The 26,227-nt window shown below is 41.5% G+C and overlaps 1 protein-coding gene across 3 annotated transcripts in view; it reads right to left on the bottom strand.

Moving 5' to 3' along the window:
* The window catches only part of Cdk19 (cyclin dependent kinase 19), a 138,181-nt gene that overhangs the window by 35,137 nt on the left and 76,817 nt on the right, over window positions 1–26,227 (bottom strand). For all 3 annotated transcript variants that reach the window (XM_021173711.3, XM_029482436.2, XM_085842789.1), the window contains 2 exons: window positions 12,209–12,319; window positions 10,409–10,549 (listed from right to left, as the gene is read on the bottom strand). In XM_021173711.3, coding sequence (XP_021029370.1) covers window positions 10,409–10,549; window positions 12,209–12,319 — 252 coding nt within the window. Of the gene's footprint in view, window positions 1–10,408; window positions 10,550–12,208; window positions 12,320–26,227 lie in introns of those variants that run through there.

Genomic DNA, 26,227 nt, shown 5'->3' with positions numbered 1-26,227 from the left:
AATACAGTGTGGTACAATTCCCCTCACATTTGATACAGAAGTCAAATCCCAGGATATTTATTTTGCACACTGTTCTTCATTGTTCCCCTGAACAAATAAGATTCTGTGCTACAGAACAAATAACTACCCAACAGGAAGCGCTGTGCTTTCTTTTCTTGAACAAACACAGTAGTCATTTGCAGACATTACTCTACCGTAATTATCTATACCATAAAAAACTTCATTAATTGGATAGTTGAGCATTTAAAAATACAGCAAGGCACAGTGACTAAACCAGTAATCCCAGCATTTGGGAAGTGGATGCAGGGTTCAAAGTCTTTCTTGGTTACTTAGCAAATTCAAGGCTAGTCTAGGAAACGAGAGCCAATCTCTAAACAAACAAACAAATGGAGATTGCTGGACATGGTGGAATACTCCCTTAATATCAGCACTTGGGAAGCAGAGGCAAATATAACTCTATGAATTCCCAGATAGCTAAGGCTACCTAAAAACAAAGCAAAACAAACAAACAAGCCAACACACAAAAAGCCAAAGGGAAAGGAGTGGGGAAGAGGGATGGGAAAGGCAGAGGTGCGAAATTCAAGAATGTGACTTCAAGCTTCTAGACATTAGAGAACAGAGCCCTGCCATACACTAGTCAGCTAAGGAACAAAACATGAACTACATTCCCAATGGTGAACACTCACAATCTACCTAGTTATGGGGTTAGGTAAAAGTGTCCTTTGATGGGTAACATCCCAATTTTAATAGAAGTATCAGGAGATGAATGAACACCCTAAAATATACTAAGATTATTTCTGATATGTTTTAAAATTCTGGATTTTATTCCGGGGTATAAAACCACAAAAACCACATGTACACTAATGATCCCCAAATCAAGACTACTAAGTCTCTAATCTCCCATGTATCTTAGAAATAGATCATATTCACAAGTACCATAAACTCCTTCCAGCTAAGATTAATTTTTCCTTCTCCCTAACAAAACTGTCTTTTCCTAGTATTCCTTGGTCAACAAAAGCAGAAGTCTGACCTTGGTCCTGTCCTTGAATCTAGTCATTGCTCCTCTGCTTCTTAAGAACTAAGTATTCACTACGGCCTTTCCTCCTCTTTGTACTCATCAGCTGCTCAGAGCTTCATGTTTTCTCACCAGCTGACTACAGCTACTTGATAGAGCTGCTGCCCATGAGTCCATACCAGCTCCATAACCCTGAGCCATCTCGCTTAAAAACTTGACTGGCCTAGGAAAACCCATATTTTAAAGACAACAATTAGGATCCACCATAACTAGTCTTCCTTGCTTTTTTGCCTTTTCTCTTTTGCAGTGATACCAACCTGTCTGTAGTTTCTTAGTCTACATCTTTATTGGTGCCATTTCTTTGCCTGCAATGCTCCCAGACCCATTGCTTTCACCATACGAGCTTATGTGCAGTGTTCCAAGGCCCTCACCCAGCTGCTTAGGCTCCACTTCTGTGTTCTCAGTACTGTACGCTGAGCTAGTCCTTGAATGGTGTGTGTGTGTGTGGGGGGGGGTAAGGGGTGTATGTGTCTGGGTTTGTGTGTGTGTCTGAGTGTGTCTGGGTATGAGGGAGAGGGGGAAGGAAAGGGAGAGAACCTGAGTATTAGGAATGAGAGCCTTGTTGCTCATGGCTAGGTAAGAGTTCTCTGTGAACCACAACCCTACCCTGTAGTTTCTTTTAAAGCGTTTTTATGACTACCTGTGTATAAATTTCCCCACAATGGATCCAATGAGGGAAAGGTTATGCGTTATTGATTCTTACATTCCCAAGTGCTCAGAACAGTGTCTAGTACATATTAGGCACATTGTAGGGTAAAAGGCTTCTTTATCTGGAGCGCCTGGTCATTATTGAAAGTATATCTCAGCCGGGCGTGGTGGCGCACGCCTTTAATCCCAGCACTTGGGAGGCAGAGGCAGGCAGATTTCTGAGTTCGAGGCCAGCCTGGTCTACAAAGTGAGTTCCAGGATAGCCAGGGCTACACAGAGAAACCCTGTCTCGAAAAAACAAAAAAAAAAAAAGAAAGTGTATCTCTAATGTACCTGTAAGCAAGAAACTCTTCCCTTTTACGTTTGTGTCTATAGGTGATGTAAGCTATGTGTAAATTAGAAACTTGTAATTCTAAGTACATGACTAGTTTCATTTTACCTTAAAACCAGGCTGGTCTAATCTGTAATATATCAGTTATGTTAATCCGACCTGGTACTCACATTAAACAATGCCTGCCAACCTAGTACTGCCAGCATTTAACAATGGATTTCTTTGTCTGCTATTTAGAAGTGATTGTAGGCCTGAACAGCAAGATATGGTTTTCTTTTCTCTAACAAGAACCAATAAAAAAAGTAACATTATAAAAAAGCTCGGTGCAAAAGAAGTGCATGTATCTGCTAGGCTATTTACCTAATACACTTCAAAGTCCAGAGGAGAAAATCAAACTATACTGCACACTGGGATCAGCAGCAGCAATAACACTGCACCGGCATTCAGACTCAGCATTAAGAAATACATCCCACAGAAGCAACAACAAGAAAGTTTTCTATTTACATCTATGACACTCATTCAAATAAAGTTAACTTAGAAAAACAATGTCTCTGTTCCAGGGTTAGTCACAGCCCTCACAGTCCAAAGCCCCATCTACAGTCTTGCTTCTTCCTCGTTTACTTTTTTATTTAGTTTAATTTGTATCTGTGTGTCTTGTTCATTCTCATTATAAAAGAAAGGAAGCATATCAGAGAACAGCGGCAAACGGAGCTCTCTCTAACTGAACACTCAGGCCCACCTGAGAACGCAGGCCTCCCGCAGACTCTCCCCAGGCCAGCTCTGGCAATCTCTAGGCACACTGACTCAGTTCCTTGCCTCTACAAGTCTTCTACTCAATGTGCGCTCAGAGGACAACAGAACCGTCCCACGTGACCTGGAGAAAGCAAAGGGTCTCAGATCTGAACACTGCCAGTACTGGTGACCACCTGGGTAACCATTTATCACAACTTATCAACTTGTAAATAAAGTGGAAATAGCATCTTATATAAATTTTGCCATCAAGATTGATGGCTAGTTTAGTGTTAATATAACCAGCCTCCTTCAAAGCGTTAAGGCTCCTGCTCCTGTCTGTGGCCTTTGGTTTTGTCTGCTTTTCTTTTTGTAGTTATTTGTATTTTTGTTTATGTGTCTTTGTGTGTGTACACATGTGCACATGTACACCGCCGGGATGAACCCCTCCCCATCCCCACCCCAGTCCCATCTCTCTTAGGGTTTCTATTACCTGGATAAAGCACCATGGCTACAAACAACTTAGAGTGGAAAGGGTTTATTTCATCTTGTGACTCTAGCTCAGATCACACTCAAGTCACTGAGGGAGGTCTAAGCAGGAACTCAAAGCAGGAAGCTGGATGTAGGAACTGGAGCAGAGGCCATGGAAGAGTGTGACTTACTGGCTTGCTCCCTTCAGCCTGCTCAGCTTGCTTTCTTATAGCGCCCAGGGTCACCTGCCCAGTGGCACCGCACAGTGGGCTGGGCCCTTCAATTAAGAAAATGGCAGAAAGGCTAGCCTACAGCCCTGTCTTTTGGAGGTGCTTTCTCTTCCGAGGCTCCCACTTCTCAGATGATTACTCTACCTTCCGTCAAGTTGTCAAAAAATTCTCCAGCACAAGTCCCCTCCCTGCTCACGGCTGGCTGGCTAGTGCTGCCTCCACCCTTCTCCCAAGTCACCCCTTACACTTTTCTCATTCTCACTCCTAACCAAGGTCCTGTCCAGGAAGCCTCTCCTTCCCTTTAAGGCCTGACCATGTTTACTTCTCCCTATCCCACACTGCTCTGTCTAGAGCTCGCTCCCCTCCACCTCAAGGCTCAATCAAGGCCCTGAGGCCCATTCACACTATCAAGCTTAATCCTTCATGGGGATTATGAAAACTTCCTTTGCAGACAGAGCTCTGACATTCTTGTTTTTTATTTATCAGTATGTGCTCTGGTTTTGTTTCTGTTGTTGTGACAAAGCACCTGACTAAAGCAACGTGAGAAAAAAGGTTTGCCTGGCTTTCTAATCAGGTCAGTCTCCTCATCATCTTAGAGAAGTCAGCGCAGGAACTCAGGCAGTTAGCCACAGGGCATGCATAGTCAAGACCAGAGAACAGGAGAGACAGGGCTGCCTGCGCTGCACTGCCTGCTGTGGCCCTAGCTTTCTTCACTATTGTCAGCTCAGAGCCCTGCCCTACTGCCTCACAGCCCTGCCCTGGCAAGATGACATTTAAAACATTGCAGACCAGTTAAGTCCACTCAGATAAGTACTATCTTCTGTAGTAACTCTCTCTCAGTAGAATTAATAAATCAAATGACAATACAAAGTCATCTGACTAGCATAGCATTCTTGCCTCTAGAGCCTCTCAGTCATGTCTCATTTAAGAGGGAAGAATGAAAACTAAGCTGTTCAAAGCATGTACTAAGTTTGATGTTAGTTAACTTTTTAAAATTTCCATATTTTAAATATTAAGACTTGGTGAAATATTTGTAGTATTCAGATGTACTCTCAGGACACATGGACTGGGGTTTAACCCTTTAGAAACCAGGAAGGATGATCCCACACTTACACCTGAGCTCTGCTGGGGAGGAAGGCCCATCTGGAGCGCGGGTGCATTAATGAGGACTGTCCAGAGGCGCCTCTAGAAGGGCTGGCAGGAGGATTTCAGAAGTTCAGTGTTAAGGTAGGGAGCCAACTGCATAAATTCCAAGACCTCCATACACAGGAAAGGGAATGGAAGCCTAATGGCTGGCTTAGAAACTGCTATCCTCTACTTTTTATTTACAAAGATTAATTTACTTTTTATCTGTATGCACATTTTGTCTACATGTATGTGTGGAGCCCGAGGGACCAGAAAAGGTGTAGATCTGGAACTTGAATTACAAATGGTTGGGAGCAGCCATCTGGGTGCCAGGAACTTAACCTGGTCCTCTACAAATGCAGCAAAACACTCAACCTGAGCCGCCTCTAGAGCCCCTCGGAACTTTAAACAAATATAAATTCAGCTCACTAATATAAAACAAAAGACAAAAAACCAACAACTCATAGTGCAAGTTGAACTTGTAGGACAGAACTTGCACAAATACTGTCTGAAAGAGAAGAGCCAGGCCAGGCCCGAGCATTCGCTCCCGTCTTCACTCAGTAAAGCCCAGAGCTGAGCAGGTGCTGGGCTCTAGCATATGAGAGAGGAAAGACAGTCTAACTGTAGGTCACACATGCCACAGACCTGGGAGTAATGCGCTAAAACTGAGGACCAGTGGACCTACTTGGTACTGCTGTCGGCCAGCATGGCTGTCTGTGTTAAGTGTCACATGCTCTGCCTGCAGACAATCTTCTCATATGCTTACAAACACACACATTGAGGCAGCAGCAGGGCAGGGGCAGTGAGGTGTGCACTCTGCTCTAGGAAGCTCACCACTGCTAAAGGCTGCCAGCTCCATCCTGGCCCTCCCCAGCCAGAGCAGCAATCCCATGAACACAGTCACCCGGCACTCATCATCCTCTGCGATGCGGCCTGCCTGCTGAACCTAAGATACAGCTCACTCTCTAACTGTTTATACGTTCAATATTTATAGACTTACGCCTCTCCTTCATTGTCTCTCAGCCAAGAAAAATACATGTAGCTCTTTCTCCTTTCCTTTTAAAGCCAATTCCTCAACCCAAATAATCTTTTAAGTGGCTTTAAAATTCTCTGCTTTTGTATAACATTCTAGGATCTAAATCATATACCTGAAATATTGTTCCAGACATGAAAAAAAATCATAGTTTAAAAAATCATTTTAAGGGGCTGGTGAAATGGCTCAGCAGATAAGAGCACTGACTGCTCTTCTGAAGGTCCTGAGTTCAAATCCCAGCAACCATATGGTGGCTCACAACCACCTGTAATAAGATCTGGCGCCCTCTTCTGGTGCGTCTGAAGTCAGCTACAGTGTACTTATGTATAATAATAAATAAATAACTCTTTTAAAATATCATTTTGAGGATTAATGATCCTGTATATGAACTCTAGAACCTTAGCTTTTAGCTACTCTCAATTTCCTTTCATTATATTATCAAGCAGCAAGTTTATATTTTTTCTCATAATGTACTTGCATGATTTCCTATGAAGCCATCAGCTAGAGACAGTAAGTACAAAGACACAGTTGTGACTCACAAATGGTCTAAAGCAAAGGGAAACGAAGCAGTTAAAAGCTCTCCAGAGTCTCACAGAACAGCGTTAGCCCACTACAATCAATTTCAAATAGCTCCATCTCCTTTTAAAAAACAAACCCTTATGTTATACACTTTCCATTTCTCCACTGTGACAATGTAAATGTCTAGGTTAAACATCCCACTCCTGAAAACACTTGGGCAAAAGCAAGACAGTGTGGTCCAGAGACAGGCTCCGAGCCAGTGGAAATGACTGGGGACTGCACCGAGTTCATTAGAATTTCTTACACTACAATGGTGGAAAGCTACAGTAATCATGTGGACAAAATACAAACAAGCACTGTGTTAGTCAGAACTTCTTTCATAATATACTTAAACCCTACACTCACCCTATGGACAAAAAAAGCATTTTGTAATCAGGGAAGAGTCCATTCTTTTGATCACAAAGTTTCAGGATCTTAAAACAAACCAAGCCCCTGAATAAACTCCAGACCCAGCTGCAACCTGAGTATTTTTGTCTTTCTTTACATTACACCATTTATTCCTATTTGAGCCAGGCAGAATCCATGTCCTTTCTGAGATAAGTGCCTTCTCACCTTACAATTTCTCATTTCAATTTTTTATAACCAGCATTCCTTCCCTCCCTAAGTTTTTAAATTCTGTGTCAAAGTCCAGGTCAAGTCCTTCTTCCCTGAAGCCTCGCCTCCTCCCCCCACCCCACCCCCACCCCTGCACCACACACAGAGATCTTCTTGGCTTGAATAGCAGCCCAGAGTATGCACCTCAGAGGACCTACCATCCTATTCCCTGGGTTAAATCTGTTGGTGCACAGGTAGGTCCTGATGCTCCTCTTAGTCCCCACCTCCTTTGAGGGCCTCTGATACAGGTGCACCCATATCATTCCTATTTTTCTGTTTTATGTACATGCGCGCGCGCACACACACACACACACTCTAAAAGTTCATGGAGGTCAGTGTTTCAAATTCTGCTATTTCTACAATATTTACTGTATATAAGAAGGATCAAACCCCTGCCTTCGCAAAAAAGTTAGTCCAGGAGATGATTTAACACAGTGGTTCTCAACCTTCCTTTTTTTTTTTTTTTTGGTTGTTAGAGACAGGGTTTCTCTGTATAGCCCTGGCTGTCCTGGAACTCACTCTGTAGACCGGGCTGGCCTCCAACTCAGAAATCTGCCTGCCTCTGCCTCCCAAGTGCTGGGATTAAAGGCGTGAGCCATAGTTCCTCATGTTGTGGTGACCCCAAGCATAAAATCATTTTTGTGGCTACTTCATAACTGTAATTTTGCTATTGTTATGAATTATAATGTAAGTACGTTTTCTGATGGCCTTATGCGACTCCTGTGAAAGGCTGTTCAACCCCCAAAGGGGTTGCAACCCACAAGTTTATAACCACTGATCTAAGGCATCTACATGATATAAACAATACCACAAGAGAACATGAAATATAACAAGAATGTATAACAAAATTTCATCTCAAAATTGAGTTGGGATATTTTTTAAAAGCTTTAATTTTTAAAAATGTATTTCAGTTTATTATATTTATTCATGTTCATTTAATCTTACTATATTTATTATACATTTTTCTGCACGTTTGTCTGTGCCCGTGGAGGCCAGGAGACAGCATCAGCTCCCCTGGGGCTGGAGTGATCGACAGTTGTGAGCTGCCATGTGGGTGCTGGGAATGAAACCCGGGTCCTTGGCAAGAGCGGCCAGTGCCTAACTGCTGAGGCGGCTCCAGAGCTAAGCTTTAAATACTGCTGCTAGCCTCGAAAGACAAGCACATCTGAGTATGGAGAGACAGGGACAAGAATAAGACCAGGAAATGCAAGCCATTAAGGCAAGAAATCTCAGGACAATGTGGGAATAACCAATAGTAGAAGGCAAGCAGAAAGGGATGAGGTCAGGGGAGTGTCTGAAGTCAGTAGAGCTATATTCAGTAAGATCCTGAAAACTGTACTTATGCCAAAGTTCCTGAAAGGCTAACACATGGTCATCAGGTCTACATGGACTGGAAGGAGAAAGACTGTTAAAGGAATTAATGTAGTAGACACATTTAGAAGCTGTAACATGATAAGACAGACGGAATAAAGGTCTGAGCAAGGAAGAGGTTACAGGGGGTAAAAACAGGTGAGAAGAAGAGAGAATATAAATTTGACAATGCCGTGTTCTAGATGTAAACTACAAAAAAGGCCAAAAGTCTGGATGCTAAGAGGAGGCTGGTGCTGTAACCAAGAGAGAGGACACTGCAGACAGACAGCAAATAAACAAGAAAATCGGAGTCCTGGTTATACTGATTTGTGTCTATCATAGACTGTCAGAAAACTATTCCACTGAGAGCAAAACAGTAACTCTGTAAAACAAGGTGAAAACACTCACACCAGCCCTGAATAAAAGAGTCTCACTAATGATTCAGATGTGACTGGAACCTTGAAAACAGAGATCTAAATGCTGACCATGTGGTCGGTCACTCCAGAACAACCTCAAGTGCCTCTGAAGCATTTAGAATGTGGTAATTAACTCATGGTAAATATAGAACTGGAAAGCTAGGAGACTTAAAGATCTTCATAATCCTTATTTTTTTTAAATCTAAGTTTCTTTTTTTTTTCAATTTGAATCTTTTTTTATTAGATATTTTCTTCATTTACAATTCAAATGCTATCCCAAAAGTCCCCTATACCCTCCCCCTGCCCTGCTCCCCTACTCACCCACTCCCACTTCCTGGCCCTGGCATTCCCCTGTACTGGGGCATATATGATCTTTACAAGACCAAGGGCCTCTCCTCCCAATGATGGCCGACTAGGCCATCTTCTGCTACATATGCAGCTAGAGACACGAGGTCAGGGGGTACTGGTTAGTTCATATTGTTGTTTCACCTATAGGGTTGCAGACCCCTTTAGCTCCCTGGGTACTTTCTCTAGCTCCTCCATTGGGGGCCCTGTGTTCCATCCTATAGATGACTGTGAGCATCCACTTCTGTATTTGCCAGGCACTGGAATAGCATCACAAGAGACAGCTATATCAGGGTCATGTCAGCAAAATCTTGCTGGTAAATGACTGACTTGTGGTCACTATCATTCAACTCCAATGCCACAACAGGAAGTGTCCTGGGCAGATTCCAGTCTGACTGACAAGGGATAGTCACTGCACGCTCTTCATGCACTCACTATTTCTGCAGCATAACTCTCCTCAGCTAAGAGAGCTGCAATCTACCTACACTAGCCCCTATCATTTCTGGATCTAAAAATCACAAAAACCTAATGAAATAAAGTATTATCAAATTATGTGGGGTAAGATAACACCTGCAGAGATAAAGGTACCAGGATTACCACTGTCCTATACTCTTATGTTTATAATAAATAAAAAATAACAATCTAACCTGCAAATCAAGTGAGTACTTAGCATATAAGTCAATTATTAGTAAATGTTTATTATACATATATCAAATTAAAATATAAGACCAGACATTTGCATTGGGGCTAATCTGTCTAATAGGTATATTTTACCAGAGGCAATGTCATTATTTAAGGGGATGAAAAATTAGAACTCAACTTTCATTATTAGTGCTTTTATATATAGAACAAGTTGAAGTGAAGTCCAACAGCTTTACACATTGACTGAGCATTAAAATTATACACTACTAATGTTAAAAGTCACACTGATAGTTTACAGCCATGTATTGATTTAAAGAAATAATAGAGACCAAATGTTTAAAGATAATCTAGTTTGTTTGGTTTTTTTATTGAAACAGGGCTTTGCTATGTAGCTCAGGCTGGCTGTAAATTATCTTACTGTCTGAGTAACTGGTGTGCATTCCTGCACTTTGTAAGGTGTAAAAGGGGAGGGAGGGAGGAAGGGAGGGAGGGAGGAAGGGAGAGAGGGAGGGAGGGAGGGAGGGAGGGAGGGAGGGAGGGAGGGAGGGAAGGTTTAAGGAGTTGGGGAAGATACCTTCACTATTTGCCTAGGCTATCCTTGAACTCATGGCAATCCTCCTACCGCAGTTTCTCAAGTGCTGAGATTACAGACAGGAGCCGACACTTCATCAGCTCCCAGTCTTTTGATTGTAGGTTATAAGTGACTTTTTAATCTCTCCTTTTGCATGTATTTACAATGTTTTCTTAGCTAATGTTCTATTCTAATTGTACCAAAATGAATGATTTTGTTAAATTTGAGAAAGACAAAGATATGTTCATGAATGAAACCAAAGTGCTTACCAGGTCCCTGTGGAGCACCCAGTTTGCGTGGAGGTAATGGATGCCATCGAGAATCTGGTACAGGAGCGATTTAACCATGGATCTTGGTAACTGCATGGGCTTTTTATTTGCTTTTGATGCACGGTGAAACTTAATAATATGCTGAAATTTAAAAATTAAAACATACTATAATAATATAGTCTGCTCATATCTCCACCAAAATCCCACCATAATGAAAACTGAAATAAATGCTCTGTATTTTACACTTACCTTTTAAAGTTAATGAAACAAAAATTTCTGAATAATAAGGTTATCCAAAAAACTGTATTTTGGGATGAATGTGGCCATGTTAATATGGGTCTATAATCAGATTTACTGAAAACATTCAGAGCTGTCAGTAAATCACCTCTCAGTGGTAAGAAGGGTAGGCATTCAGATGCCTAAGAACGTGTCGATGGTGGTCTGCTGAGGACGGGCGGGCGGGCGGGAGGAAGAAGGCTGGCAAGTGGTGTGTAAAAAGTCAGTGTGTTGAGACAGCATCAGACAGAAGGCATCTTTGCACTGCTGGAAAGCACGCCTCCTCCCCGGGCTGCCCCTGAAGGTCAGCATTCTATGAAGAGCAGTATAAAGGAAAGTAGGAACCACACCAACTCTCATACTTTATGTCACGTGGTGAATGTGGGTTATGAAATACTGTAATGCCAGGGAGGAAAAGGCTATAGGCCATGTCTAATTTCCCAGCCTATGCCTACTCTCAAATCCCATCCAGGTCCTATGAAGAACAGCCGATACTCTGAGCCATTCTGGGCCACAGCATCAGCCCATATACTTCTGTTTAAAGTGAGCTATATACATTGTCAAGAAACCTTTGTAGAAATAAAGGAGAAATAAGAAAAATGAAGAAAAAAAAACCAAACCACCACGTTTGTTTTGGGATAGGGCCTCAGGTTAGCCCAGAGTAACTTCAAACTCATTATTTATATATATCCAAGGATGACCTTTAATTCTTGATTCTCCTATTTCCACATCTAAGTGCTAATGATGAACAAAATAATTTAAAAAAAACAAACCCTATTCTATTTTACTTATGTGGTTTGTGTGTGTGTGTGTGTGCATGTATGTATGTGTGTGTAAATGTGTATGTTTTCATTTGTGTGCACACATGCATGGACTACCAAGCACACGCGGAGACCAGAGACAGCTCACAGTAACTGGCTCTCTAATGAACTTTCAAGGTTCATTCAGGACCTTATAAGCCTGTCAAAGTTATTCTTACTCAGATCTTTTCACTTATATAGAAGGCTAACTACAACATAGGGAACCACATTTATCCATAATTTAACTGTCAAATTTGTTTGTTTGGTTTGCTTGTTTAGTAGTTTTAGAGACAAAAATGTTTAAAATGCTCTAGTTAGGAATTGGCTTTTTTATGTATTGATAAGGCATTCTAAAAACTATATACATACTTCTACTTGGTATTAAATACGAAAGTTTTAAATACCAAAATACAGTAAGAAATCAACTTGAACTTAACTACTCACAAGTATACGCTTGATTAAATGTGTGTGCGCCTCAGGAAAGGAACCAGTATTTACTACACACATTACCAAACTGTCATTAGCTGAGTGCACGAGGTCCCGTACTTCTAACTATTACAGATATCACCATTTCTATAAACGTAGTGCTCATCTTTAAAACCAACATTTACTACGGTTGCTCTGAACTGTGAGTTATAGTAGGCTTTCTTCAGTGCATTAGTAGTACATTCTGCTTGCATACTTGCCCCTTATCTACAGAAGGACAATAGGAGGTCAAACTTACCCAAAGGTCATGTTCTGCATAGTCAAATAGCAGCCACACCTTCCTGTCGCTGTGAGAAAGGAACACCTTCTGCAATGCGATCACATTAGGGTGCTTCAGTTCTCTCAAAAGCTGAATATGAGAGGGAGGGAGGGAGGGAGGGAGGGAGGGAGGGAGGGAGGGAGGGAGGATAGAAAAAGAGAATATATGAGAATATTCCTTGATTAGAAAGGAGAACATATTACCACATGAACAGAATCCTTTGAGACAGGTCTTACTGCAGTCCTGACTTAGCCTCCTGAAGGACAGGTATGCCTCACTGGGCCTGGCTTTGAGGGAAGCAGCATGAAAGGGGAAACAGCTCTCAAAATACACTGACTGACTGACTGACTGACTCTCTCTCCCTCTTCTCTTCTCTTCTCTTCTCTTCTCTTCTCTTCTCTCTTCTCTCTCCCTCTCTCCCTCTCCCTCTCCTTCTCTCTCTCTCTCCAGCTTACACCCCAAAGGCATGAGTATTAACAGGCCTCTGCTGCCACATGCTCTGGCTCCAGGCAACAGAGCCATAAAGCTATGGCCTGAAATCTCTGACACTATAAAGCTTTGCATGTAGTAATCTGATTATCTTAAAATATCTGTCACATAGACAAAAGCTGACTCACATAGAGGTCCTGTACACACAAAAAAGAATAGCCTTCACAGGGTACAAGCTTCTAGTTCCACCCTGACAAGGAAGTGGACAGCCCAAATGAAAACTCATCAGCTGCACATGATAGGCAGCAGTTTGAGAAAATAGCATGAGCGCAAGGTAAAAGCCTTTTAATATGCCAGTTCCAGACTACTCAATGGGATTCAGACTTAATAGGCACAGAGAAACATACTTCATTTTTTGTTTGTTTGTTTTTCAAGCTAGAAGCTCATCATACATGTTCACACAGGCCTATAATCATAGGCCTACTCAGGAAGTTCAAGGGCTATCTGGACTATAAAATAAATTCAAGGCTTAGGCAATTTAGTGAGACCCCCATCTCAAAAGTAAAAAGCAAAAATGATACAGTTCAGCACTAAAATATTTGCCTAGCATATATGAGACCCTGAGGAGTTCAGCCTCTAGAAAACACACGCACACAAGCATGCACACACGCATGCACAACCTAATTATGTTAGTCCAGACTGGCTTTGAACTTGTGATCCTCCTGCCTCAAACTTTCAAGTCAGCAGTTAACAGCACTGGCTGCGCTCCCAGAGGACCTGGGTTCCATTCTCAGCACCACATGACAGCTCTGAAACTCCAGTTCCGGAGAGCTCGGATGCTCTCCTCTGGCCCTCACAGACACTTCATGCACCTGGTACTCTGACATATATGCAGCTCTGAAACTCCAGTTCCGGAGAGCTCCGATGTTCTCCTCTGGCCCTCACAGACACTGCATGCACCTGGTACTCTGACATATATGCAGACAAAACACCCATTCACATAAAAAAAAGAAGAAGAAAAAAAAGGATAAAAAATAAAATTAAAAAAAACAAAACAAAAAACCAAATGTGAACTCCAGCATCTCTCTTGGTAAGCAGTCTTGTAATGTAAAGCTCATTATACTTTTGTTGGTTTTTTTTTTTTCCTTTTTGTTACCTGTTTATCGAATACTTAAAATGTGCACAATTATTGTATAAAAATGTTTAACTCCCATTTAATTCTAATAACAATTGTATGGTACAACTTTATTTTAAGATCAGGGAAGGCTGACAGTCCTTCCCCCTTGCGTGGGGAGGGAAAAACAGTGCATGTTCAGCTAACTGTGTCAGCCTCCAATGCTATTGGCTCAAGTAGGACTGCCTTTGCATCTTAGCTACATTAGTCACGTGCTCCTAGCCAATGACAGGGACAAATAAAGTGTCCCCCCTAACACACACAACTCTAGGAATCAAATGGAGAGTCAGTCACTATTAAAAGTTTCCACAGTTGGACAGATTTCGGCACACGTTTCGTGGATGCTGCTGAGAGCTTGATAGAGCACAGTAAGAGGCAGAATGACATCAGACTTGGCGTTGCCGAATCATTTGCACAGGTGCATGTTTGTGTTAGCATAGCTTATCCTAGTAACTGTCTACATTTGCCTCCCTGTCAACCATGGACTTCTCGGACAAAAGCGGATGGCACAATACCAGGCACACTGAAGGAGCTCGGGGGTTCTTGGTTTTGGTGATCGCATCTACTTTACGGAATTTAAGTAACACTTATGCAAATAATTTGTATACGTGTTTGCCTCCTGCTCACAACTCTCCCCCAAATGCAGCATCTCTACTGCAGTGTCTAATGGCTAAAGCTGAGGTGGCACTCTCGACTTTCCCTGTCTTCAACTCCATCTGATCTTCAAGAAAATGGCAACGGCACTCAGGGGCTTGCAGTGGAGGAGGGGCCTGACCTGCTCTAGTCTCATCCGTCACTTCCTGAGGAAGTCCTCCCTGGCCCTCCTACTGAAATTGTCATTAGCTCTTCTCCACTTTGCTTTCCAGTCACTACTGTGATTTTCACAAGTAATTAAAAATTGTCTTTGTCTTCAAAGAGAAGAATAAACAGATGTAAAGTTTTTTTTTAAAGTAAAAGTATATTACTATATATTCTTCCAAATATACTTCAGCTCTGTATTCCTCTCTACAATTTCAAACTAATGCTTCTTAATTTAGAAATTTGAAGGAAAATATTTCTACTTCAATGGAATAAAATGCACTGCCAGGAGAGTATCATCCTGGCTACCTGTCCCCAGTGCCGTGGAGATTGGTCCGTAAGTCCACACTGCAGGTAACTGACCACAACGCAGAAAATGTCCTGTCTACTGTCAGGCGAGGTCTGTGCTGTCCAGCATCTCTGACTTCCCTTCCGATGTCAAGGAAGAAGTTGGTTGTGCCTCAATTTGCACACTTATTTCTTTTTTTTTTTTTTTAAGATTTATTTATTTATTATATGTAAGTTCACTGTAGCTATCTTCAGACACTCCAGAAGAGGGCGCCAGATCTCGTTACGGATGGTTGTGAGCCACCATGTGGTTGCTGGGATTTGAACTCTGGACCTTCGGAAGAGCAGTCGGGTGCTCTTACCCACTGAGCCATCTCACCAGCCCTGCACACTTATTTCAATGTTCCTAACTTGTATGCACACCTGTCCTAAAGAGTCCCCTTTGAATAAGTTATAGCCTAGGCTTAATTCCTTCATTTCCCATCTTTCCAAAATTATCATTCTTTTAACTATCATTGTACAGAGGTACTTACTTAAACAGACATCGCTTTAAGTTGTTTATTGTCATTGTCTATTAATAGCAAAGCTTTTTGCTGTTTTATAGTCCCAGTGCTCAAAATGATGTCTATGACATAATGAAGCACTCAATAATACTTGTTGAATGACTTAAGTCTATTGAGCCAGTGTGATTCTTATGCATGAAAACAATAAATAGCCTTGTAAAATTTTGATTTTTTTGACAAACTATCCTCTATTAAAAAGTATTTTGAATGATTTTTTTAAATTAAGATATATTCCACTAGAAAAGTAGATATGCATGTGGAAACCAGAGGCTACTATATATGGTGTCTTCCTCAACTGTCTCCACTTTCATTTCTGGGTAAAGGTCTCTTTCTTACTGTAAGCTCACCAACTTGGCTAGGCTGGCCAGCCAGCAAGCTCCGAAAAAGTGTTATGTCTCTACGTCTCCAATACTGAGATTACAAAGACATGCACCTGAATCAGGTCTTCATGCTTGAGAGATAAGTACTTTATCAACTGAGTATCTCATCAGCTCTCAGATGTATTTTTTAAGACTAGTTTACAAAGGAAACATTAGATCCTGGATAAACATCACACAAAAAAGTATATTCACTACCCTCAATTTGCAACAAAACAAGTAAGTAAGCCTTCTACCATTATTTACAGAACAAATAAAATAGCCATGAACAACCTCAGTGTTCAATAATAACAAAATGGATAATTACAGTATATCCATATATTATAGGTTCAGGTATATACACTAAAGGTTTTTTTTTTTTTTAATTTAAAAAATTTTAAAGCCGGGCGTGGTGGCGCACGCCTTTAATCCCAGCACTTGGGAGGCAGAGGCAGGCGGATTTCTGAGTTCGAGGCCAGCCTGGTCTACAGAGTGAGTTCCAGGACAGCCAGGGCTACACAGAGAAACCCTGTCTGGAAAAAAATAAAACAAAACAAAACAAAAAAAAAACCCAAACAAACATTAAAAAGAAGTATCCTCTTTTCACTGTCCTAAACACATACAAAATCTAAGTTAGAGCTCTATTTTTCTCTAAAGCACTATTTAAGATCTTTCCTGAAGCCCTGGACTCTTTACCAAGCCAATTCCAGCATGCACATCTATTTTCACCCACATTCCGTGTGCTGCCTATAACGCTCCCCATTTCTATTTTTACCACATTGCCTTTCGTGTTGTCTATAATACTCCCTTGGGTTCCAGGCTCTTTTTTTAAAAAGAACTCTAAAATTCTTATACTCAAATAACTTATTTTTCCCAAAATAAATTCAACTTTCTATTCTTTGTGTGTGTATGTTTTAAATAACAATATGACTCATAGGGCCATCAAGCTTCCCCTTGGGTAAAAGCATTCCAATGACTTTATTTTAGAAAGTACTGAGTATATCAAAATTTAAAACAACATAATAATGAAGCAGTGAATTTTATAGTAAATTAGGAGGACTGCCTAATATCAGTGGGGAGTGATCCTAAAATTAGTTAGTAATTTGTTAGTAATTTAGTTAGTAGATTGTTAGTAATTCATAGTGAAACTAGACACCCACCCCTTTGACAGCCTCTTTCAAAGCTAGCATTTCAAAAGCATATTGGCTACATTATAACCTTCCAGCAGGAGGCACTCATACTATGAAAGGAGGTTTAATAAGCACAGTAGCCCAACTTTGCAAGGTTCCACTATGCATACACATATACACACTTCCACTTGTCATAATACAGCACCACATATAATGCAAGCAGAAACAAAAGCAAGTGAGCTCTGATTTACTAGCAGTATGACACAAAGTACGCTCCTTAACTCTGAATCTTGTAGAATAATCTACTTACACAGGCTCCCATAACAAATAAATGACTATACAGTGATTAAGTATATAAACTCAATGCCAAACTCTTGACCAATTATAGTTTCTACTCATAACTACCATTACTTGCAAGAACATTAAAAAGAACAAGCATGCAATAATCTATGTAGAATGCATAGCATAAGATAAATTCTTGATAAATGGGAGCTGTAATTGTACTTTAGTTGAAACCCTAACCAGTGTCAGTTCCATCCACCCTTCCTCAAAGAAGCCTGACTTTACATCAAATGGAAACTATCACAGAAAACTACAAACAGACACAGTACAGACATCAATGGAACATGGTGAGTCCTGGCAGTTATAATAACTATGTAAGAGTGCCTGTATTGTGAGCCATAGCTCAGGAACATTGTAGAAGAGGGGGCAGAAAGATCCTAAGAACCAGAATTCCCGGAAGTGCTCTGAAACAGCCTCCTCTAGAAATAGATTAGACTTCATAAAGTGTCAAATGTCAAGGATCAACAGGCATTGTAACCAGAGGGGAGAGAGTCCAGGGGGTCACGCTTTCAGATAAAGAACTAGAGGTAACTAAGGACTACTATGAACCCAGTATATTATAGTTACATATAGTTATATTTGGGAATATACAGGGAGAGGGAAGATGATGTTACAATAATAATCAAAGGAAGAGGCTTTCAACTTGGGAGGGGGTGCGTGGGAGACGTTGAAAGGAGGGTACCTGGGAGGAGCTGGGGGAAGGGAAGGAGAAGGGAAGTGATGTAGTTCTACTTCCATTCCTAAAAAAGCTAACCAATCAAGGCAGTAACAAATACTCATTAAAGAACCAGGGCATGATGGGAAATAGCACAATGCTGCCTCCCGGCCCAGGTGCCTGAAACCCTGCAGTAGGAGAGCCTGCCGACCATAATACGGTGGCTACATGCGCTCTGCTTCTCTTCCTACTGAACAATCTGGTTTCTTTTCTCTGTGACTTCAAGTTCTGCACATACTTGCTCTGAGAGCAGTATCTAAGTTGTAAAGTCTAAAATAAATAAGTTCACATCGCCCTTATTGTGATAGGATGTATGTTTATTTAGGTAAGCTTCCATGTAATACATTACATATGAGAACTTCAAAACTTTCTTATAAATCAACAGGACTGTGAATATGCAAAGTTAAAATATGAAAAAATGAAACAGATACAGTGGAGTCTGCATAGTAAAACCTAATTCTCAAGAGCATTCTAATTCATCCCTCTCTCTGCCTCCCTCCTCCCTCCCCTCCCTGTGCCATCTTCTAAATCTAAGTGGTTGAGTGAGCACTCCAAGTACTGTAAGAAATGACACCACTGTTTATAAATCATAGCTAAGGGTTTGCGTGAGTTACTAATAACCACGGAACTACCAATAGAAATGATTACACGCTGCCTGCCTCACGACACAGTGAATTACACCCCATCAATCAATTGTGCATCCTTATTCTAAACTACCTCACAGAGATTTTAACAGAGGTAACTAGAAGTCAACCATTGGTCTAAACTGAATCCAATTCAGGAAACATCTACTGTACTGACTCTGTTACACGAGACTACTTCATTCCCAGTCTGCTAAGAAACCTACGTATGCACTATGCGAAAACAGAGGGCTGGTTTACACGATGAAGTAACTAATTTTAATTTATGTCTTTTTACTATCCATCTACTATTTCTAATCAATGAATGCTAAAAAATTATATTCACGCTAACGGTGTGATGTTTATTATATTTTTGTGTGGTGTTAGAAAAATTTAAAGTCAGACATGCAACCACTGAGCTGTATAGTCAGCCCAACTTTAATCTTTTAAAATGAATTAAACTAGCAGACGTGAAGCTCTTACGGAAATACACTAAGCAATGATTAGATTTAAAAGGCTAGAAATCATTACATTATAATGATGAAAATCAGGCAAATATGGATGAACAGCCTTAATCTTAGCCCTTGGACCACTGATACTGGAGGACTTCAAGACAGTGTCAGAAAGGGTGGGTGAGAGCAGGGACAGGAGAAGATTTATAATAATCTCATTGTTAGCAGTGTACATGTACACACTATAAAGCAAGCTTTTTTTTTGTTTTGTTTTGTTTTGTTTTGTTTTTCGAGACAGGGTTTCTCTGTGTAGCCCTGGCTGTCCTGGAACTCACTTTGTAGACCAGGCTGGCCTCGAACTCAGAAATCTACCTGCCTCTGCCTCCCAAGTGCTGGGATTAAAGGCGTGCGCCACCACACCCGGCAAAGCAAGCTTTTTTGATTTCTGAGCTTTGATATTTAAAGCTTTGATTCAGTGTGTGTGTGTGTGTCTCGAATATTACTGGACTAAGTCAACAGCAAGCTTGTGAACACCATCCAATCTAAGACAGCAAGGTGTCATGCTGCCCGTTATACTGCTTATAAAAATCAATTAAAAAAAAAAAAAAGAAGAAGCCAGGCAGTAGTGGCACATGCCTTTAATCCCAGCACTTGGGAGGTAGAGGCAGGTGGACTTCTGAGTTCAAGGCCAGCCTGGTCTACAAGAGTGAGTTCCAGGACAGCCAGGGCTATACAGAGAAACCCTGTCTCAAAGAAAAAAAAGAAGGAAAGAAAAAGGAAAAAAAAAAAAAAAAAAAAAGAAAGAAATACAAGAGACAGACAATATAAACAGATAATTCACAAAAGTAAATATAACTTAAAATAGTAAAAAGATTATGGAATACTAAATCTGCTTCTATTTTAAACACAAATTGAAGCCAAAGAGATGTGTTTTATTCAGAGCAGGGAAGTTTTTTAAAGATTAAATTGTCTAAATGACATCAGTGAGAAACTAGTTAAAGAAATGCTTCATTAAAAGAAGTTAAACCCCAGCACTTGAGAGGCAGAGGCTGGCGGATTTCTGAGTTCGAGGCCAGCCTAGTCTACAATGGGGGTTCCAGGACAGCCAGGGCTATACACAGAAACCCTGTCTCAAAAACAAAAACAAAAAAAAAAACAAAAAAACAAAAACAAAGTTAAAACTAGTTAAAGAAATGTAGCATTGCACAGAGCCATTAAACCTACGGAGAGTAAGATCCGTGTTTGGCTGATGATGATCAATCACTAACAAGTAATAGTAACTTCAAAAGTAAAACTAGGTGTATATAACCTCTCTGGAGCTTTTTAAGCCTTATGAAAACTTTGAAAAGGCAGCTGGAAGCCACTTATTTACATTAGCTACTTTCTTGCTGAAGGAAAACAAAAACAAAGGTTTAAAATTTTCCATATTATGGGCTAGTGAGATGGCTTAGGAGGTAAAGTGCTTGCCTAAGCCTGATGACCTGAGTTCAGTCCAGGGGCCCACACAGTGGGAGGAGAGAACAGACTCCTGAAGGCTGTCTTCTGACCTCCAAACACATTAGCCACAGTACTTCCGAGCCTATTCAACACACAACAATTGAGTAAATGTAGAAAGTTAAATATTTAAATTTTAAGTGTTATAGTACAGAGTAGGACCGTGAAAGGCAGCCGGTTTTCTGGTTGAGCTAGGTTTAAACCCTGGAGACCCAGCAGAAGTTCCTGCAAAGGACAGAAGGCATTTGCCACGCCCCCAGACACTGGGCTCCTGACCCAAGACGACCCCCCCCCTCCCCGCCCCCATATCTCCATAATTCTCTGGCCATCAGTCAAGTAGGGCAACGCCCCAAGCACCTCCAACAGGTAGAGGGTGTAGCCTCAAGACAGATCTCCATGTTAATGAGGTACCCAAAGGCCTCAGGGGCTTAGCCAAACAAAGCTCTCCTTCCCAGACACTCCTCCCTGCAAAAGGCATTTGCCCTGAGAAAGTGGGATAAGGTTTCACTCATCCCAATGGACTGCCTCTTCTCATCAACCAGCGGTGGGGAGCAATGGAGCAGAGTGAGCAAGCCAGAGACTCTCTACCCCACAGGAACTAGCCAAAGCTCTCTCCTGCCTTTTCCCCTTCAGAATCGGGCCAGAGCCAGCCCCACCGGCCTCTACTCCATTCTTTCTTTCCTTGGCGTCTGCATCAGCGGTGTCCAAGAGCGTAAGAACCTGTCGCCCCCTTTCCCCCAGCAGGGTCCTGCAGCTTCTCACAGCCTGCCGCCCACCCAGCGATGCCGTGGGGTGCACGCAATCAAGACTTCCTGCGTCCCACCTCATCCAGCGGCCCCACAACGCCCGCCACCATTTTAACCACAATACTGCTTGTATACAACACAGATGTTGCCATGGTGCTTGGAAGTCTGACTGTGCATACACTACTGAAATGCCAACCAAAATTAACTGAACAAACAAGTCACTGTAACTTTTGGTTTTATAGCTTATACTGTTCTGCACTTAAAATAATAATTTTTGTGAAAAGCTATTCTAAGGCACTGGGGTTTGAACTGCAGCCTACATGACCCATTAGTGAACTGTGAAACCAACTTATATGAGTTGCAACTAACATCTTTTCCACAAGTAACAAGACTAGGGGAAAAAAAGAAAATGCCAGTACCCAGCAATGGTTCTAAGCATGAAGAAAAAGACAAAGAGAGTGTAGACAGACATACACAGTCTTAAATAAAAATGACTGCTATTAGATATTATATTGATAGCATCTGAAAATGTCCTCAGAAGAAAAAAATCGTAATAATCTACTAATAGTCTAACCAAGAATTTATATTTAAAGGTATGTGTGTCATGTGAGTGTACATCTTTACAATAGGCAGTTGTGAGTCAATGGACCTGGGTGCTAGAACCAAACTTAGGTCTTCTGGAGGTGGTCCTAACCACTGAACCATCTCCCCAGTGCCCATTATCATCTCTAAGACAATTTTTGGTATGGCTGACTTGAAAAGGATTCTACTTATCAAAATAATAATGAATAAAAAAAAATTCCTGAAAATTCAAAAAGGGAACTCTAAACAACTATGTAAGATTAAAACAAACAATTTCTTATAAATGAGTACATATACTGGAATAGCCCCACATTCAAAATTATAATCATTAATGTCTTTGAGATTTTTAAGATTGAAAATTTGTTTTTGTTTGTGTTATCTATAAAGAGGTCACCAAAATAAACAGACTTTTTTTAAATATCAAAGTTTCTGAAAATTCTAGAATTCTGGCAAAAACAAAACCAACCCCCCCAAAACCCCACAATGTCCCAATATATATAAGAGAGATTCAAGATATGGATTTAATATTATTATTTTAGAAAAGATATTGCTACACTGCCCTAGCTACTCTGGAACTACTAGGTTCAAATGGTCATCTTGCCTCAGCCTCCTGCATAGCTGAGAGCACAGCTGTACCACCATGTCCTATGGAATGTACTCTAAGGAGTGTTTTTTGTGTCCAAGGGTACGTACGTGCTAATTACCAACACCATCCTTTGACAATCACGTCCTATCAAAGCAAGCAACCACAGAATGACTAGCTAATACTGGAAACATAATTCAGTAAATAAAGTAAAAATTTAAGAATAATAAATTTAAAGCAGAACAGGGGAGACTGAACTCAGGCTTTCTTTTCATTAACATGGCAAACAGATGGTGACTGTGGTGCAGTCAGAGCCACAGCAGCATGCTCACTTGTCTTTGGCTAATGTCATCCTATTTGACTTCACACAGCTCTTTATCCCTTACTTTATACCATCTTTCTCTACTTCAGTCAGCCACCTCTTTCTTGATTTTTACTTCCTCAATCCCCTTCTACCCCACACATTTATAATTTAGGAAACAATCTCTTTCTTATGTTTATTATTCATATATGTATATATATATGTATATATATATATGTGTGTGTGTACATATCCCATTGTGTGTATGTACATATATACACATGTATATATGATTATATATACATATATATATATTCAATTTCATAAACTGCACAAGCCAGTATAGGTGGGTACATAACAGTAATAGGAAGGAAGGGATAGAAAATGAGAGGGCAGCAACATAGTAATAGGATCTAGTCACTGATTCAAAGACAAATGATCCAGGATGGCCAGGAAATAAACAGGCTTGGTAGGTATGGTTTAGAGATAAGAGAAAACATTACAAGTCCGAATGGGGGATGGCTGACTTTAGTATCAGGTGTTACAGACTGAAGTCATCAGGATCTGGAGCTTAGAGCCAGGGCTTAACTGGAGGTGAGGAGCCTGGGATTCACACTGCAGAGAAGAGGTGCCAAGTGACAGGAAGAGAATTAAACAGAGAACTCTTTAGGAAAATAAATGATAAAGTGTTTTTAAAAGAGACACAATAGAAAGACGATATCTAGAAAGAGGATATCACTGTCTAAAATTCTAGAGAAAAAAGTAGGTGCCTCCTTCACACAGGAGAAGGTACTGCTAGGAAGCAAAGTGCCCTTCCTAGCAGAATAAGAACGGAGCATCCTAAACGCTAAGAGGAATTCCTGCTAGATGGAGCAGATTCTATTGAAGGTATTTAGACACAACAAAAGGTTAGTTTTCACTATTGAAACTTTAAATGGCACAGTCAGCATCATGTCTGTCTCAAACCCTGGTTGCAGCAAGGGAGCCGTCACGTGTGGGATGTAAATACTTTTAAAACTAACTGATGGACAAACAGCTAGGATACAACCCAAGCAAAGTGGCCTTCAACAGGCAAGGAACAGAAGCCAGCAGGCCGTGACTAGAGAGTCACTAAGGGCTCAGAGAAGCTCTGCATCATTTGGCTTTGTTACAACAGGAGAAACAACAACATTTTAAAAATACAGAAACAGAAAAATATATAGGAAAATTAGCATATACTCAAGATTTCACAGACTCTTCCCTAACTATTTGCTCACTGTAGCCCAAACTAACATGTAATGAAAGATTCTAGTTTTTAACAGAATGAATTCTAAAATATTAAGTAGCACATAACTATGACAAAGTGACCTTCTAGCAAATAAGCATGTCAGTATAGCTAGTACCCACAGCGGTTTCCCAGCTGCTTCTGTCAGACAGACAGACAGACAGACAGACACACACACACACACACACACACACACGCCCGTGCGCACACAACATACACACGCACACCCCAAAACAAAACAACAAAAACTGATGTCCCTTGTAGTTGGAACCGACAGATACTGTGGAGGATCGGCAGTGAAGACAGAGCTAACGTCGCAGCACAAGGCCCTTCAGGAAGGTGCTCTATCTAACCAGGGTCAACCTTCACCATTTCAATTCTGAAAATGGTGACTTGGTAAGATTAAACCAAACCTCACACAAATACTCACTGTTCCGAGCACCTTATATCTATAATACCTAATAAAGCTAAGCATTTTTAGAGCTATATCAAGCAGAATAATGATCCTGGATCAGTAGTTTCCCTTATCCTGCACATTACCTACACTGCAGCTCCCTACCTGATCCCAGCATTCTTCTGGCAGCTTCCTGTCTGCTGCAGTCTGTGCACCTCTTTTTGGGGGGAAGGGGGGCTAGAATGGGGTAAGGTGTGAGAAGGGGTTTCTCCCAGCAGCCCCTGGCTGTCCTGGACTCACTCTGTAGACTAGGCTAGCCTCCAACTGACAGAGATCCACCTGTCAACTCTGCCTCCTGAGTGCTGGGATTAAAGGTGTGCACTATGGCCCCAAACCACCACCTCTGTTACCGACACTGCCACAACCAGCACCGGGCATCTGTATGCCTCTTAAAGGGCTGGAATCCTTTTAAAATTTGTCTAATATCCTCTAGAGTCTAAAACCAAATTTGACGAAATATCAGGGGCCAAAAGCAAACAAAGTGAAATGCAAAAGACCACTGCCAAATGTTAGAAAGAACCCAAGCCAGCCTCGACGGAGGCTTCTGTTGGTCCAAAGTGGGCCCTAAAAGTGGCAGTGCTGCTGGGCAAACTTAACGATTACTGTCTGGTAAACAAACTCCTGAACTCAGCACTCCTCAGAAACCTCATCAAGTGGTCTTTGCAGGGAAAGCCATTACTTCCATTATCCACCCATAATGGTCAACTATCCTAGACAAAGGGCATCTGGTGAGCACAAACAGCCCCATGCTAACTCTAGGCGGATACCACACATACACAGCCCTCCTGTGCCCATAAGACTGACAAGGCTTTCCCCACCAGTCAGATACCCCAAATAAACCATCTTCTTACCAACAGAATGGGCCCGTTCAGTGGCTTCACTGTGCCCCTGCTTTAAACCTTAACGGCTTTTCCAGTCCAGTAACTCAGATAACTACTAGAACTACTGAACTTAAACTACAGAAATAAGCAACTGTAACACAAGGCTGCTACTGAGCAGAGTATTAAAAGTCCAAAGCAACCTCAGCTGCACACAAGTCTGGAGAATAGCCTAAGCTGTATGTGATTGTCCCAACAATAAAAAAAAAAGAGCATTCCAAGTAGCTCTAAGTACCCTGCCCTTGCATAAAGCATGCAAGATGTCTTTCTTATGGAACTATGATTAAGAATTCTAAGAGGTCTGCCTGCAGCCAGGCATTACTAACAGAGGCCATACAGGTGTCTGAGGCTGCCACCTGGGGTCACAGTGATACCCAAGGGCTGAGCTGAGCAGGCCTGCCTGCTTGTCAGCTGTGGTACTATGTGAGTTGGCCCCACCCCTTGCCTGGGAGGCAGGCAGGAGCTGGCCCTGGTGACATGGGCATGGGAGAGCTGGCAGGTTGACCAACCCAATTACCACCCAGATCCAGGACTTTGAGTTGGCCCATCCCAACATCTCCCCCATCTAGGAGCTGCTGGAGCACGTGAAGGAACTGGTCCTGCAGATCCACAGCTGCAGGACCTCCACGGCTCAGGCAACAACAGGATGAGGATCCAGTGCTGATGGTGTAGCAGAAGCCAGGGGCCTTGAACCAAAGCAATGACTCTGCAATGAATTTTTTCAAGTGAAGCTGTTTGGACGAAAGAGTATACTGTGTGACACACTGACACACCACAGCTTCCACAGTGAGAGTTTTGTTTTTAATCTTTATTTTTTGTTTTGTTTTCT

Source organism: Mus caroli, unplaced genomic scaffold (assembly GCF_978045245.1).
Source record: "Mus caroli unplaced genomic scaffold, Mus_caroli_1 scaffold_9, whole genome shotgun sequence".
Lineage (NCBI taxonomy): Eukaryota > Metazoa > Chordata > Mammalia > Rodentia > Muridae > Mus > Mus caroli.
The sequence above is the reverse complement of the archived record's forward strand: the minus strand, read 5'-3'. Positions and strand labels throughout refer to the sequence as shown.